This window comes from Podarcis vaucheri, assembly GCF_965113315.1.
Source record: "Podarcis vaucheri genome assembly, chromosome: 16".
In the NCBI taxonomy this organism is placed as follows: domain Eukaryota; kingdom Metazoa; phylum Chordata; class Lepidosauria; order Squamata; family Lacertidae; genus Podarcis; species Podarcis vaucheri.
Window position 1 is genome coordinate 29,632,410 of NC_138754.1, and position 15,699 is coordinate 29,648,108.

A 15,699-nucleotide genomic window follows, 5' to 3' on the forward strand; every position below is an offset into this window, starting at 1 on the left:
GGCTTGCTTCGCAAGACGAAACGTCTTGCGAGTTCTTGCGAGTTTGTTTTCTTTTTCTTAAAGCCGCTAAGCCGTTAATAGCCGCTAAGCCGCTAATAGCCGTGCTTCGCAAGACGAAAAAAACGCAAGACGAAGAGACTCACGGAACGGATTAATTTCGTCTTGCGAGGCACCACTGTAGTTACAGTGAAAAATCTGCTGGGTAAGAAAAATATTACTTTTACTACCTCTAAACTATACAAATTTACTTATACACATGCCTATTTTGCACAATGTATTTTACTTCTTGCTCTTCTCCATTAGTAGAAGATTTCCAGTGCCTTGCCCTCAACCTCAGCCATGGTTTTGGCTTTGACAACATTGCTAGGCACTGCTACCCTCTCACAGGGGCCAGAAACGTGTAAAAAAAATGCATTCTTGCGTTCTGTTGTTTTCAGTGCTTCTATAAAAACAGCCTCCCACCTCCATTATCTGACATTCCGCAGTCCTCGGTAAAACAAGTTCAAGGTGAGCGAGCACTATTCGCTGCTTCCGAGGCTTACCTTCGTAACTTTTAAAGGATTCAAACAGCTCCACAAGAGACTGGGTGCCCAGCTGCTCGTGGTATTTAGACGCCACTTGCACACAGAGCTGTAGGTTTTGTCGGATGTTGGCAGACAGCATAGCACGTAGGCACTCAACAGAATCTTCAACTGATAGAGAGCCAAAGAAGTTCACAAGCCACTATGGAAAGAAGCAGCAAATAATTCAAACAGGTTCACACCATGGCATGAATAGTTACTGTATCGTGAGTTTCAATTACCATATTTTTTGCTCTATAAGACTCACTTTTTTCCCTCCTAAAAAGTAAGGGAAAATGTGTGTGCGTCTTATGGAGTGAATGCAGGCTGCACAGCTATCACAGAAGCCAGAACAGCAAGAGGGATTGCTGCTTTTGCTCTGCAGCAATCTCTCTTGCTATTCTGGCTTCTGAGATTCAGAATATTTTTTTTCTTGATTTCCGCCTCCAAAAACTAGGTGCGTCTTGTGGTCTGGTGCGTCTTATAGAGCGAAAAATACGGTATCTACCAATCCAAGGGAAGCACAAAGGTGTATTAAAGCATTGAGGTCCATTATCATTTTTTGGTTGTTTCAGGAGAGCCAAGGTAGGCACGGAGGGCAGGGGAGAGGCCTTCTTTTGCTTCCTTCGTTTTATCCTCACAACCACCCTGTAGAGTGCATTCAGTTGAGTGTGTAGCCCCAAGTCATCAGCAAGCTTTATAGCCAACTAAGGATTTGAACCTGGGTCTCCCCAGTCCTGATCCAGCAACACTATTATACCACACTGGCTTGTATACAAGCAGAAGATCACTGGAAGCAAAAAGGGGAGGTCTGATGGGTCTGTAGGAAAGGAAGCAACCAACTAACACAAAGGAGAACAGTGCAGAATGGAGCATGAACCCTAACTGGTTAATGTTTGGCTGCACGTTATCTTACCTCCGGGTTCAAAAGATGGGTATGAACAACAGCTCGCTTGATGTCGTAAAGATCAGTGTAGTGTTCCAATGCTCTCTGCAACAAGCCTGCCTTTTCACAAAGTTGGGCAATGTGGGCACGGTCATAATGTGTGAACATCTGGTTTCCCAGGATAGCATCTGCAACCTAGGGATTAGCAACAGTGCAAGTCAATTTATAAAAAGAGGAATAGGGGACTTAGTGCTCTTAAAACCCTTGTAGGTGGATCTTCTACATGAAACATATGAGTAGATTGTTACACAGAGCCGCCCTTGGCAAAATAACAACTGCCTCCCTCAAGAAGGAATGAGAAAGGGAGGCTTCAAAAAAACACCACCACAAAACCCATCTAGCCCAGGAGAGTTTACCTGTGGAGCATGAATGAGGTTCATCTCAAGCAGACGAGTCTGGAGGTGGCCTTCGGCCGGACGGTTATTTTTCAAGGCATCCAACAAAAAGGAGGTACATTGCTGAATCAAACTGTTCTCCATGAATACATCAACAATCTACAGTGTAGGAATCAAACAAATGACCATCAGACACGTAAACCGTTGCCTAAGTGTGCTACAAAACTTATCTTTAATTCACCAAATACAGACTTCAAGCTCCCAACGTTTCCAAACCACAACATAAGAACATGGCTGAATTCAATGTTTCCAAAAAATATTATTTATTCCACTTCATGTCCAGGTGCCCATCACATATCAAGCATGTTTAACCTTGTTTCTCTTAAGAAAAACTATAGCATAGTTTTCAAAATCAGTTTTACCCAGTTCTTTATGTCTGCACAGTGGTACCTCAGGTTACATACGCTTCGGGTTACATAGGCTTCAGGTTACAGACTCCGCTAACCCAGAAATAGTGCTTTAGGTTAAGAACTTTGCTTCAGGATGAGAACAGAAATCGGGCTCCAGCAGCAAGGCGGAGCGGAGTTGGTCGAAACAGAAGGAGTTGGTCGAAACAGAAGGAGTTGGTCTCTTACATGCAAATTTGAGTTGTCACTGCCCAAAGCTACTAAGGTATAATTCCTTACACTTTTGATAATTCCTTACACTGCTTTGAAACCTATAGCTAGCAACTTTTGCAATTAGGTAAATTGATTCGTTTTCCAGAATTGCAAGACCATGAGAAAAACTGTAGACGTTTAAACAAGATGGGTATTCATTTAGCTGTATTAGGACTTGAGGGGCATTTTATTCCAGCTTTATCTTCTAGAATTGCAACAGACCGAGCGAGTGCTTACCTGATTGATGTTGGCTAGTGGCTCTTCATCCTGTACCAACATCTGAGCAAACTGAAGACCCTGATCTGGGCTGACCCTCATCACACTCCTCAATAAGAAAATCCAATCCGGAGTATAACCAACCTAAAAGGTCAAATTTCAAGAATTAAGTAAGTTTTTCTTTAACTCAATATATTCCTGCATTTTGCTAATATATTCCAAAAGCAACTGGGCCTTAGCAAATTACACGTAGCTAAACCTAACCTCACATCCCAAGTCAGGTTTTTACTTGCTTCATGACATTAGGGCAAGAAATTGATCAGCCCATTATTCAACATATTCGACTGTTACAATTGGGTTGCTGTACAACTGGTGTACAACTGATATAAGATACAGCTTCTCATTTGTTGGAAGGGGACCAGTCCAAAGGGACTGTTGTTGTTGGTTCAACTTCACAATGACTTCAGTAGCTGCTAAGCTCTTCCAAACGCCATTCAGTACCTAGCTTTTATCCTTTATACGGTTTGGGATCTGGAATCACCCACTTCTATTTGTCCAAAATATTAATATTGCCTTTCAGGTACCCCAAATTTAGGGGTATCAGGCACATTACAGCCAGGGAAAAACACCTTCATTTGTGAAAACTTATCCATGGAATGCACTCCCCAGGGAGGCTCACCCAAATACAGAATCTTATGCTTTTACAACACTGCGCTTCATGTCTTTTGATCAGTTTTAAGTCCTACAGGTTATATTATTTTAATCTTAACTGAAACCCACCCTGGGAGTTCTGAAATAGAAAGGTGGGGGTTCTTAACATTTTAAATAAATGAAATTGCCAGAGATTAGCAAGACAACCATTTTAATGTGCACAGCCCATCCTAGTTCAGTCCTTTAAACTGAAAGACATCCAAGAGCCTATAGAATTTAGGGTGCAAGTTTCATTCACCCGCAGGAAAAGCCTGAGGTACTGAAGCTGATTTTTGCCATTTTTGTCCGCAGAATAGTCTACTGAATGCTCCACAGACCACATGACTTATGCAATTGAAACTTTACCAGGTGGGGCCGTTGCATATCACACTTCAGATATCCCGGAATGTTCCAAGACTTATTCTTATCTCGGTAAAGATAAAATTTAACTGTGCGTTGAAAAAGCTTCTGGCTTGCAAAGGTGTGCATTACACAATCACATACTTTTCAGAGGGGGGGAAAAAGATAGTTACCTTTTTGGCATAAAGAACTATTTTCTGGAATTGACCAGTTTCTGCAAAACACTGAATTACTTTGTTTGGTACATTCGCACGGAGATAAACACTGAGGGCAAGGGTTGGGTCAGCAGCCTTCACCAAGTCTCCTAGCTCCTCAGAGCATTCCAGCTGAAACAGAAACAACATTTCAGAATCAACACAGATCCAAGTGTTAAGCTGCAATTTGTTTGCTGGCATCGAATGTAAGACTGCAATAGAACCAGCATTTCAAAGCTATTAACACCACACCCAGCTCAGCAAACGCTGCCACCCACCCCTGCTTATGGCAAGCAAATGTAGTTGCTACTGTTTGAAGATATAGGGTATGCCTGTCTGGATCTCAGCAATTTACCTCACTGTTTAGGAAGAAAACTCTGTGGGAATTATAGAAGTGCAGCCCAAAACTCTTTTTCAAATTAATATTTTAGTGGTGTCTTTGTTTACATCAACACAACAGAGCGAACTAAAATAAAACCGGGAAGGGGGTCAGAGGAGTGGCTCAGTGCTCAGAGTTTTGCTCATTTTCAATTTAAATGGATATCATAAAATACTTTGACAAGTATTAAATTTTCGCAATCTACAGTATGTACCTAGCTCATGTATGGTCCATTGGTGGATTTCTTGGGACTATATTTTCCCAGTACTGAAAAATGGTGTATTTGGGCATCCCTAATCCATTTTCACTGCTCTAGGGTAAGCGTCTACACAACAGGGAGATTTCCCATCAATGTCATTTTGCCTGTAGTTAGAGCAAAAAGCCAGCAGACCTCTCAGTTGGATGTAGGTGGGTAATTCAACAAAATACACTGTTGTCACTAGCAAGGCTTTATACTACTTGGGTAAGCGTGCCTAAATAGGAATGCTAGTTAATTTCAGCACAGGCAACAGAACGACGACTGTTTAAAGCAGACCACAGCATAATAAATTTTTGAAGAGGTCCCCTGTTTTACCTTGTCTTCTTTTAGCCATTTTTCTAAAAGCTGCTTGCGGCCTTGCTGAAGAACAGGACGGCAGAGTTCCAGAGACTCAAATTTATTGAGCTGGCCTTGATCGAGGAGGATCCCGAAGTACTGGAGCAAGGGAGAGGCCTGCCCAGGCTGGGCTGGTACACTCTGGAACTTTCGGATGGTATCACTTGTGCGCAAGATTCCCTGAACATTGAAACATGATTCTATTAAAAAGTCTCCCTTAAGGGAAAATCCAAGGCAGAGGGAGCTTGCTCAGCTTGCCAGCTGAGAATTCCCAAGACCAGGGTGGATTGGATTTAAACCAAATCAATTTAAATCACTAGTCAGTAAGACTTGATTTAATCTTTTTTTTTTACAGAAAGACTCATTCTTGCTGGTATAATCTTAATATTTACAAACAAATGAAGGTTTCATTTTTGGAATAATACATTTTCAGAGTAGCTTTTTACCGTTATATCAAAAATTACTGATTTGGTTATAATATTAGAAATACATAGACAGATAATTATGAAATTATGGTAAGGTTTAATAAATTAAATGTTTATATTTTAACTAAAAAAGTAAGATTTATAGCATAGGTGTTTGTTTTTTTTTTTTTTTTTTGCAAGTAAATTTTTATTCAGAATTTGTAAAAGAAAAAAAAAAGGACAAACAAATACAAAAATAGACATTTTAACATAAATTATTCATCCTATTTTCATGCTATACAAAAAGTAAGCATACAATCATACAAAAAAAATAATATAAGCATTAGGCTCTACTTAGCCTTTGACTTCCCTCCACCCTTTTGGTAAGTATCAAATAAATCCCGGATTGCGTAATTAGTTTATTAAAGTTTATACTTATTAGCTGATAAAGTTTTTCTAATACCACCAGTTCCTCCTATATATCCGTTCCAATATATTTCCAAAATTTACTCCAATTTTTTTGAAATTTCTGGTCGTCTTGGTCTCGTATTCTGCCTGTTAATCTATCTAGCTCGGCATAGTTAATCATTTTGACCTGCCAGTCACTTACGTTAGGTATATTTTCTGTTTTCCAGTTTTGTGCCAGCATAATTCTTGCGGCTGTGGTGGCATAGAGAAAAATTTTTTTATCTTCATTTTTTATTTCCTTACCCGTAATTCCCAGCAAAAAGGCCTCAGGTCTTTTGGGAAAAGTATATTTAAAAACTTTTTTAAGTTCATTATAAATTGCTTCCCAAAAAACCTTCACCTTGTTGCATTGCCACCACATATGGTAGAGGTCTCCCTCCACTTCACCACATTTCCAGCATGTCTTATTTTCTGATCTATAGATTTTAGCTAATTTTGCCGGCGTGAGATACCATCTATAGAGCATTTTCCAGACATTTTCTCTCAAACTCGTACAGGCCGTAAATTTAATATCTGTATTCCACAATTTCAACCACTTTTCAAACTCGATGTTATAGCCGAAGTCAATTGCCCATTTAATCATTGCCTCTTTGACTTCCTCGTCTTTTGTATGCCATTCCAGTAATATGTTGTATAATTTAGACAATGTTTTGTTTTTACCTTCTATTATTTCTATATTGAATTTTGATTTCTTGTCCTCAAAGCCCATTTTTCTTTTATCTTGCTTTAACATATCATTCACCTGATGATACTGTAACCAACCGGTGAATTGATCCTTTATTTCCTCATAAGGTTTAAGTTTAAGCCCTTGTTCTGATTTTCTTACCAAATCTTCGTAAGTGGCTGTCTTCTCTTCCATGTTGGTTTTTTTTTTTTGTTAAGACCTCTACCGGTGAGATCCACCATGGTGTTTTTCTTTCAAGAAGGTTCTTATTTCTTTCCCAGACCTGATATATTGGTCCCCTGAAAATATGATTTAAGAAAGCCCTGTGGACTTTCACCTTCTCATACCAGAGATATGCGTGCCACCCGTACCAATTATTGAAACCTTCTAAATCCAACAGGTCTCTGTTCTCCAGTTTTATCCAATCTTTTAGCCAAAGTAGGCACGCTGCTTCATAATATAAACTCAAATCTGGGAGAGCAAAACCTCCTCTTTCCTTTTTATCAGTTAATATTTTCATTTTAATCCTTGGTCTTTTCCCCTGCCAGATGAATTTCATCAGGGTTCTCTGCCATTCTTTACATTGTTTTAAACCTTTAATAACTGGAAGAGTTTGAAATAGGAACAACATTCTCGGCAAAACATTCATTTTAACCACTGCTATCCTTCCTAAAAAGGAAAATTTCATCCTCTCCCATATTTCCAGATCTTTCTTTATTTTTTTCCATGTAACTTCATAATTATCTTTATATAGGTTTATGTTTTTTGCCGTGATCCACACTCCCAAATATTTCACTTTTTTCACCACCATGATTTCCACTTTTTGTTCTAGATCTTTCGTTTCTTCCTTAGTTAGATTTTTAACCAGCATTTTAGTTTTATTCTTATTTACCTTAAAACCTGCCACCTCTCCAAATTCCTCAATTTTTTGTAATGCTTCTTTTACACTATCTTGTGGATCTTCCAAAGTCAGAACAATATCGTCGGCGAAGGCTTTAATTTTAAATTCCTTCTTTCCTACTCTAATTCCTTTCACTTCTGTTGCCTCCCTCAGTCTCTTATTAAGTACTTCCAAAATTATAATAAATAATAAGGGGGACAGGGGGCAACCTTGTCTGGTCCCTTTATAAATGTTAAAATATTCTGTTGTATTATTATTTATCACCAGCTTTGCTTTCTGTTCTTTGTATATTGCTTCTATGCCTCTTCTAAATTTTTCACCAATTCCCATCCTCTCCAAAACCTTCTTTAGGAAGTTCCAGGAAACATTGTCAAATGCCTTTTCGGCGTCTATGAAAACCAGTGCAGCTTTTCTGTCTATTTTCATGTCCAAATATTCAATAATGTCAATCAAATTCCTTACATTATCCCGTAATTGTCTCCCTGGGAGAAATCCTGTTTGGTCACCATGGATTTTATTAATCAAGACCTTCTTTAATCTTTCCGCCATTATATCTGCAAATAGCTTATAATCATTATTTAATAATGAGATTGGCCTATAGTTCTTTACTTCCATAGTGTCCACCTCTTTTTTAGGAATCAAGGTAACATAGGCTTCCTTCCAGGTATCAGGTATCTTTCCTTCTCTCAATATATTGTTCATAACCTCTCCCAGCACTGGTGATATTTGGTTAATTAATATTTTATAATATTTGGCTGGAAGACCGTCCGGTCCCGGCGCCTTCTCAGCTTTCATCTTTTTGATAGCCTTTTTTATCTCTTCCTGTGTTATTATCTCATCTAGTGCATAGGTGTTTGTTAACTGATGTTTGTTAACTGATGTGGTTAAACAATGTTTTTTTTATAAAAAAACCTTAGACTGAGTTTTAGCACACATGAAAAACTTAAAACAAATCCTTATTTCCTGATGAATAGCCTTTGGACTATAATCTAACTTAAATAGAAAACTATCTTTAGAAAGATTTCTTCCTTCAAAAGCATTTTATTCTGAAAATCCGATTTAAATTTTTAAAAAATCTGATTTAAATGAAAAACATCCGTGGTTTTTTTTTTAAAAAAAAAAAAAATCATTGACTTTTATCCACTCTGCCCAACACCAACGTAAAAATGCTGCTAGATCTAGGTCTGTCATCACATTTTCCACAAGTGAAGAATCAGGACAATAGCCTTCTCCTAACCAACCCCTGACAGTGACTCCATGATTACCTGATTTAGGGCTGCAATCCTAAGCAAGAATTCAATGGGACAACCAGTTCATAGCTCTGGTCAACAATACCCACCATGGATTTTACATATACTTATTATGGTAAGGTAAACTGCTGCACCTCACTTACATCATGTGCATTCATTTCAATGGGTCTACTCTGATTACAACTTAGTTTAATGCTGCCCTATCTTTATAATCGTATTTGTCTCCCTTGCGGAAGACAGAACCAATGCTCTCGTACAACTTGGGATTGCCTGTTGCTTCAAACAAAGGTTAAAGGCTACAAAATTTGTTTGGAGTGCACCCCCGAACCCCTCAGCCAAAAAATAATTTTTAAAAAGATGCTTACCTTTGGTGCAGATGCCGCCACTTTAGCCGCTTCTGCATAATTTCCCTGTGCAAAAAGTGTATTAAATTTCCTGGCAAAGAGTTCTTCCGCCCCAGCTAAGTTACTCCTGATCGCCATGCGCAGACCCAAATCAGGATTCTGGAGAACATTGGTGGCGTAATTTACAATGTTATCTTCCTCCACACAAACAGAGAGTACCTGTAAGAGAAAGAGTGTCAGTGAGTGCACAGTAAAGTCTAAAAAAAGGACAAGGCACACTCTACTGTATAAAAGGAGCACGACAGATCTGGAGGAAAAGTGGCAAACATTCAAAAATTTCACTTTATAATATTATAAATAAGACTAGGTACCACCAGGCCAGGGACACAGGTGCCGCTGTGGTCTAAACCACTGAGTCACTTGGGCTTGCCGATCAGAAGGTTGGCGGTTCGAATCCCTGCAACGGGGTGAGCTCCCGTTGCTCGGTCCCAGCTCCTGCCAACCTAGCAGTTCGAAAGCATGTCAAAGTGCAAGTAGATAAATAGGTACCACTCCAGTGGGAAGGTAAACAGTGTTTCCATGCGCTGCTCTGGTTTTGGTGCTCTGTTGCACCAGAAGCAGCTTAGTCATGCTGGCCACATGACCCAGAAAAACTGTCTGTGGACAAACGCTGGCTCCCTCAGCCTGTAAAGCGAGATGAGCACCGCAACCCCCGAGTTGTTTGCGACTGGACTTAACTGTCAGGCATCCTTTACCTTTTTTTACCACCAGGCCAACTGCTCCCAGTTAGGTACAGGATACAATACTGTTCACCACTGAAGTTCTACTTTAAGATTCTCATTTTTTTCTTTCTTTTTTACAAAGCCTTCCTTACTGACTGCTCAGTTGTCATTTCAACAGCTTTACTGCTTACATTAGAACTTCTGCTGGAGAAATCTATTCTATCAGTCCTCTTATCTGTGCTTGATGCAGTGTTTTATCAGTTATCATAGAGGAAATACCACGTTAATCTCAAGAGTGATTTGATTTGTTAACAAGAGAGGTTAGCATACGTGTGCATGCACTGACACCTCCAATGCAGGCTGTAATCTGGATCATTAGAGAATGCATGCTTGGGAACGTGAGGTCTCACTTCAGGACATTAAACGGCATCTCTTTCACCGTTTTGAACCAATGAGCTGAAATCCCTAAGCGTCAGTGCAGAGCCCAGCAAAGTGGTGACTGAAGGAAAGCCGCCACCTGGATCTGATAAAGCAGTCAGGATTCAGAGCCTAAATGACAGCATTACAGTAAGCAGACACTGAAGTGATGGATAATCTACAGCTGAGAAGTTTCATGCATCAATCTTCTTGTTTAGTCGTTTAGTCGTGTCCGACTCTCCGTGACCCCATGGACCAGAGCATGCCAGGCACTCCTGTCTTCCACTGCCACCCGCAGTTTGGTCAAACTCATGTTGGTAGCTTCAAGAACACTGTCCAACCACCTTGTCCTCCATCGTCCCCTTCTCCTTGTGCCCTCAATCTTTCCCAACATCAGGGTCTTTTCCAGGGAGTCTTCTCTTCTCATGAGGTAGCCAAATTATTGGAGCCTCAGCTATAGGATCTGTCCTTCCAGTGAGCACTCAGGGCTGATTTCCTTTGTCATGGCGAAGGGGCTTGAATAACTAAGAGAAGCTATGAGCCATGCCGTGCAGGGCCACCCAAGATGGACAGGTCATAGTGGAGAGTTTTGACTTAACGTGATCCACCTGGAGCAGGAACCGGCAAGCCACTCCAGTATCCCTGCCAAGAAAACTTCATGCACAAAAACAATAGGCATCATTCTTACCTGTCCTTTTTTATTTACACCAATAATTCCTGAGGTAGGTTCATGAGGTGCAGTTACAAATATAGTGTCTGCACTAATACGGTTCATGTAGATGCACACTCCAGATTCCAAGTCATACATATGAATATATCCATATTTTGTGATCAGATAGATAACACCATGCTTTGTTCCAATCTACCAAATATACAAGAAAGAGAAAAGGTTAAACAGGACAGTTCAGAAGTTATTCACTAGTTCATGGGTAGGCAAACTAAGGCCCGGGGGCCGGATTCAAACCAATCACCTTCTAAATCAGCATGTTTTTACATGAGTAGAATGTGTCCTTTTATTTAAAATGCATTTCGGGGTTATTTGTGGGGCATAGGAATTCGTTCATCCCCCCCCCCAAAAAAAAATAGTCCAGCCCCCCACAAGGTCTGAGATCCCCTACTGAAAAAGTTTGCTGACCTCTGCACTAGTTAACTTAAGCTTCTTCCTAGCACAGCAGCAAAAACTCAATTTATTGTGCAAGTGGATTATTTCATACTTGTTAACAGCTATGGCTATTTTTTAGACTGGGGAGCTGAGCATTTATGTCACTACAAGTCAATCACTAGTTCAGCTGCGAAACTGAAGTACTTAAGACCTTGGGCAAGCCACTATGGCTGCAAGAAGCTCAGATCCAGATTTCAGTTTCAAGGAAGTTCCACTCTAGGTGCAACTCTAAGTGCTTGTGTATATTCAGCAATTTTGAACAGCGGGCCTCCACCCCTCCTCCACCATTCTGTCATAAACAGATTAGGCTAAGCCGCCTTTAAGTTTAAGACTGACTTACTTTATAGGACTACAGTATCCAATCCAGCCTAGTTACATGCTTGTTTAGATCCTGGTCTAGCAGTGATATAAACTCAGACAAATTGCATTAAACATTGGCCTCGCTCAATTCTGTATCATTTAAACCAACTGTACACACTGATATGGTAATTTGGAGAGTTGTATTCAATTGTGTCTGGATACAGCTCCAGCTGACAGCTGCCTAAGAGTTACCAACTGGCACTGCCATCAGAGTGGGAGTAAACAGCATCCTTGCACCTGTTCATCATGCCTGGGTACAGCTCCATTCAAGAGCCCCTGCTATGTATAGGAGACTGAATGATCTTGAATACAGTGGTGCCCCGCAAGACAAATGCCTCGCAAGACGGAAAACCCGCTAGACGAAAGGGTTTTCCGTTTTTCAATGCGCTTCGCAGGACGAATTTCCCTATGGGCTTGCTTCACAAGACGAAAATGTCTTGCGGGTCTTGAGATTTTTTTCGCTCCCCCCCCTTTTTCTAAGCCGCTAAGCCTTTAATAGCCTTTTAGCAGCTAAGCCGCTAAGCCTTTAATAGCCGCTAAACCGCTAATAGCGCTAATCCGCTAATAGGGTTGCTTCGCAAGACGAAAAAACCGCTAGACGAAGATACTCGCGGAACGGATTAATTTCGTCTTGCGAGGCACCACTGTACACACACACAACTAATCTTTTGCAAGGCACCTTGGGAGGGCTTCACCCTGAAAGGCAGCATGTAAGCGTTTGGAACAAAGTTCATATTTTTCTGACACAACAGTTGTTTATGGGCTAAAAAGGGCATGCAATACTACCGCTGCACTTGATATGCTTCGGCCATGCCACCGGAAGTCTTAAACACACTCCTCAATTCATTACCTGCATTGCCACTGGGAAATCCGTTTGAGCCTCTGGAGGGAAAAAGACATCAACAGCTTTCTTGACAAAGGGCTGGTTTCCAGCAGCAGGTTGACCCACTTCAATTATATGCAGCTGGGGAAACACCACAGGGTTATAAATCAATTGTTTAGTTGAAAGGAGAAAAGCTCACTCAAATCAGGTGTTCCTCAGAATGGAAAACTGCTAAAAATGGATTTTTCTTAAGCGTTCTCCATTCTTCACAAAGTTTAAATGTTCTATAGCAGGGGTGTCTGATATGTCAGTCACGACCTACCGGTCGATCGCGGGGTGTCCCTGGTCGATCCTGGTCCCGGGACCCCGATTGATCGGCCCCCCCAAAAAAAGCTCATCCCCCCCCAAAAAAAGCTCAACAACTCTGGTCAATCCAATGGGAAGATCACTGCTAGGTTTTTTTATAATGGGAGTAGATCGCAGTCTCTTGGAAGTTGGATGTGCCTGTTCTATAGTATTGGTTCTACAGCCCAAATTAAGGCTATGTTGACTGGCACTTTGAGACTGCAATTCAAAATGGTCTATTTTGGTGAGACACCTTAAAGCAGAAAAACATGTTGCACACCAGAAGTTTTGGACTACAACTCCCATCAGCCTCAGCCAGCATTGCCAATGGCCAAGGATCATAAGAGTCCAGCAGCAACTGGATGGCACCACATTGACTACTCATGCCTTAAAGAGAGGTGCAGTATCAGCATCAAGTGTTCCATCCTAAACCCTGAAGCGCAGCTAAGATCTCTTGATTTTTCACAAGGACTTGCACAAACTACACTGGTGCAAGCTCTTACTACAGAGGGGTTGAGGAACTTCATTTAAATGGTTTATCGTCTTGGATCTTATGCCCCAAAGCAGCTGTAAGCAACAAAGACAATGATCAAGTATAAAAGGCTTTTACCTTGCCTCCTGCAGGGCTTCGCACAGCAAAACAGAAGAGGGTGGAAGGCTTGGCATTGCCTTCTATTTTGAATTCTGCAAAGGCTGCTGCGTGTCCCTCTATTGGCTGGGAAACTTTTCGATCCACTGAGTACAGCTGCATGGCACCAACCACACGATTTTGCTAATGGAGCAAGCATCACAGTCGTTAAATGTACAGCAAGCACTTAAGGGCCTGAAGTGTCAAGATCCTTAATCCATTTAGAGCCTCTTATCCTGCGCCTCCAATCAAGAGATTCCAACCACTAATTCAACAGAACATAATCATCCCCATGTCACAGCTTTCAAGTTCACTGTATGTTCAGTAGTTCTGCTTTCCAGCTCAGCTGTCACAAAAATGTTTTGGCTTCTAGTCTCCCAATTTCTACAGTCCACAAGCTTCAATGCATGCTTTTGTACCCTCTGCACTCCATAGCTTTCCTTACCTGGGCAGAGATTCCTATCAGGAGCAGCCACTTCTGATTTTCATCAGTTCTGTAATTGATGATTTGGCAGCCTGCAAGACTGGCGTGCCTGTCAAACATCTTTTGGGGCAGAGAGTCTCCTTCCATACTCCAGTGATAAACTGCAGTCTCTGTCACTAAGGCAACGGTATTCACAGAAATCCATTTCCAGAAGATCACTTCCTCTGCCATCGTGTGTGCTTTCATTTTGCTTTTCATCTCAATGTTAAAGATCTGGAGTGTTTTCCCCGCTGGCATACAAGACAGAAAGACAAAGAGAATCATAGCCCTCCAAAAATGTTAAGCAATAGCTATCCCTACTCCAACACAATCTTTTTTGTAGAAAGACGTTTGGAAATATCCAAAGTCAAAGGCCTCAGCTACACATGCAGCAGAATGAGGTGCTTAAAAAACTGGGCAGCACAACTTCAGACAACAATTGGGGGGAAGCCATATTTTTGTAAGCTCTCCTACCTTTAGCTGAAGTGGCACAGTTCATTTTACCGCTTTGTAGCACCGCATGTGTGGATCCAGCATAATTTAGAACATTGCAAGTAGAGGATGAAGGATCATTGACACCAAACTCTGACAATAACGAAGTAGAAATTTACCCAATCCCATATATTTCAGTGCCCGTAAGAGGCAGTGATGACTACCAACTTGGATGGCTTTAAAAGAGGATTAGACAAATGATAATAACAATGGCTACTAGCCACAGGGGCTGTTTTACCTCCACTGTTGGAGGCAGCATGCCTCTGAATACTAACTAGTTGCTGGAAACTGAAGGAGGGAAAAGTGCTGTTGTGCTCAGGCCCTGCTTTTGGACATTGCATAGGCATCATCCTGGCCACCTGTGAGAACAGGGTGCTGACCAGATGGGCCACTGGCCTGATCCAGCAAGTTCTTATGTTCAGTCTGGCCATAAGTTTATCAAATGCTTATTTTTTTAGCGCTAAGCCTTGTGCTAACTTGTTTAGAATTCAAGGAAAGTGTAGGATCCCCATGTAGAATGCAAAACGTATCTGGCAATATCTGCACTTCACTTCCAGTCTTTCAAGACAAAGCCTCATTAGGAAAGTTGGGTGAGAGAGAAAGTAGGTAGGAATATTGAAGTTTATGGTATAGTGGCAAATGAGGAAGCCAGGAGATGAACTCTTCAAACATTCTCCTTCAACATTTTGCCTCAAAACCCCAAGTTTCTTTGGGGCAAAATCCACCCTCTCAAAAGTAAAGGTATATTTCGGAATAGGCAGCATATTAAAAAAGAGATTTTTCAATACTGCTCAAAACAAGATCCTTATTCTTAGGATGCCAACTGTCCTACTTTTCAACCCATCGTCATTATTGAGTAACACACCAGTGTGAACCTAACTGCCTTAACACCATAAACAATGCTGTTATGTGCAATTTTCTGTTCCTTGAGAGGGGTAGCATTGTGTCATCTGTAAGACATTAGAAACCTAGCAGGTAAGGCAACCAAAAATGGAAATATAACCTTTCTTCAAAACTCACTGCATTTCCTAAAGATGCAACCCTTGACTCTAGGCTTCCAACGAAGCAGAAGTCAATATTTAATAGCTAGGATTTTGAGAAGCAGACGTTAAGCAACGCTATTCCCATCAGATGAAGGTCTGCTTGGTGGGGGGTTAATTGCTTAATATCTGTTTTCTTAAAAGCATAACCTAAAAGGTATTTGAAAACTGGCTTGTTCTACAGTTCACTGCTGTCGTAAGCTAAAAATCTCCAGAAGCTTTTGAGTCTTGCGTTACTGGCAAACGTACAATGTCACTGAAAGTTACTAACCAGATCCTTGG

General features: G+C 41.0%; 1 protein-coding gene across 5 annotated transcripts in view; it reads right to left on the bottom strand.

The window, feature by feature from the left end:
* Positions 1 to 15,699, bottom strand: part of LOC309520968 (clathrin heavy chain 1) — a 64,789-nt gene that overhangs the window by 32,439 nt on the left and 16,651 nt on the right. For all 5 annotated transcript variants that reach the window (XM_082202995.1, XM_082202996.1, XM_082202993.1 and 2 more), the window contains exons 3-13: positions 13,868 to 14,136; positions 13,405 to 13,566; positions 12,477 to 12,590; positions 10,793 to 10,966; positions 8,987 to 9,184; positions 4,914 to 5,114; positions 3,940 to 4,092; positions 2,738 to 2,860; positions 1,863 to 2,000; positions 1,477 to 1,641; positions 543 to 723 (exon numbers count right to left, since the gene is read on the bottom strand). In XM_082202995.1, coding sequence (XP_082059121.1) covers positions 543 to 723; positions 1,477 to 1,641; positions 1,863 to 2,000; positions 2,738 to 2,860; positions 3,940 to 4,092; positions 4,914 to 5,114; positions 8,987 to 9,184; positions 10,793 to 10,966; positions 12,477 to 12,590; positions 13,405 to 13,566; positions 13,868 to 14,136 — 1,878 coding nt within the window. The remainder of the gene's footprint in view (positions 1 to 542; positions 724 to 1,476; positions 1,642 to 1,862; positions 2,001 to 2,737; positions 2,861 to 3,939; positions 4,093 to 4,913; positions 5,115 to 8,986; positions 9,185 to 10,792; positions 10,967 to 12,476; positions 12,591 to 13,404; positions 13,567 to 13,867; positions 14,137 to 15,699) is intronic.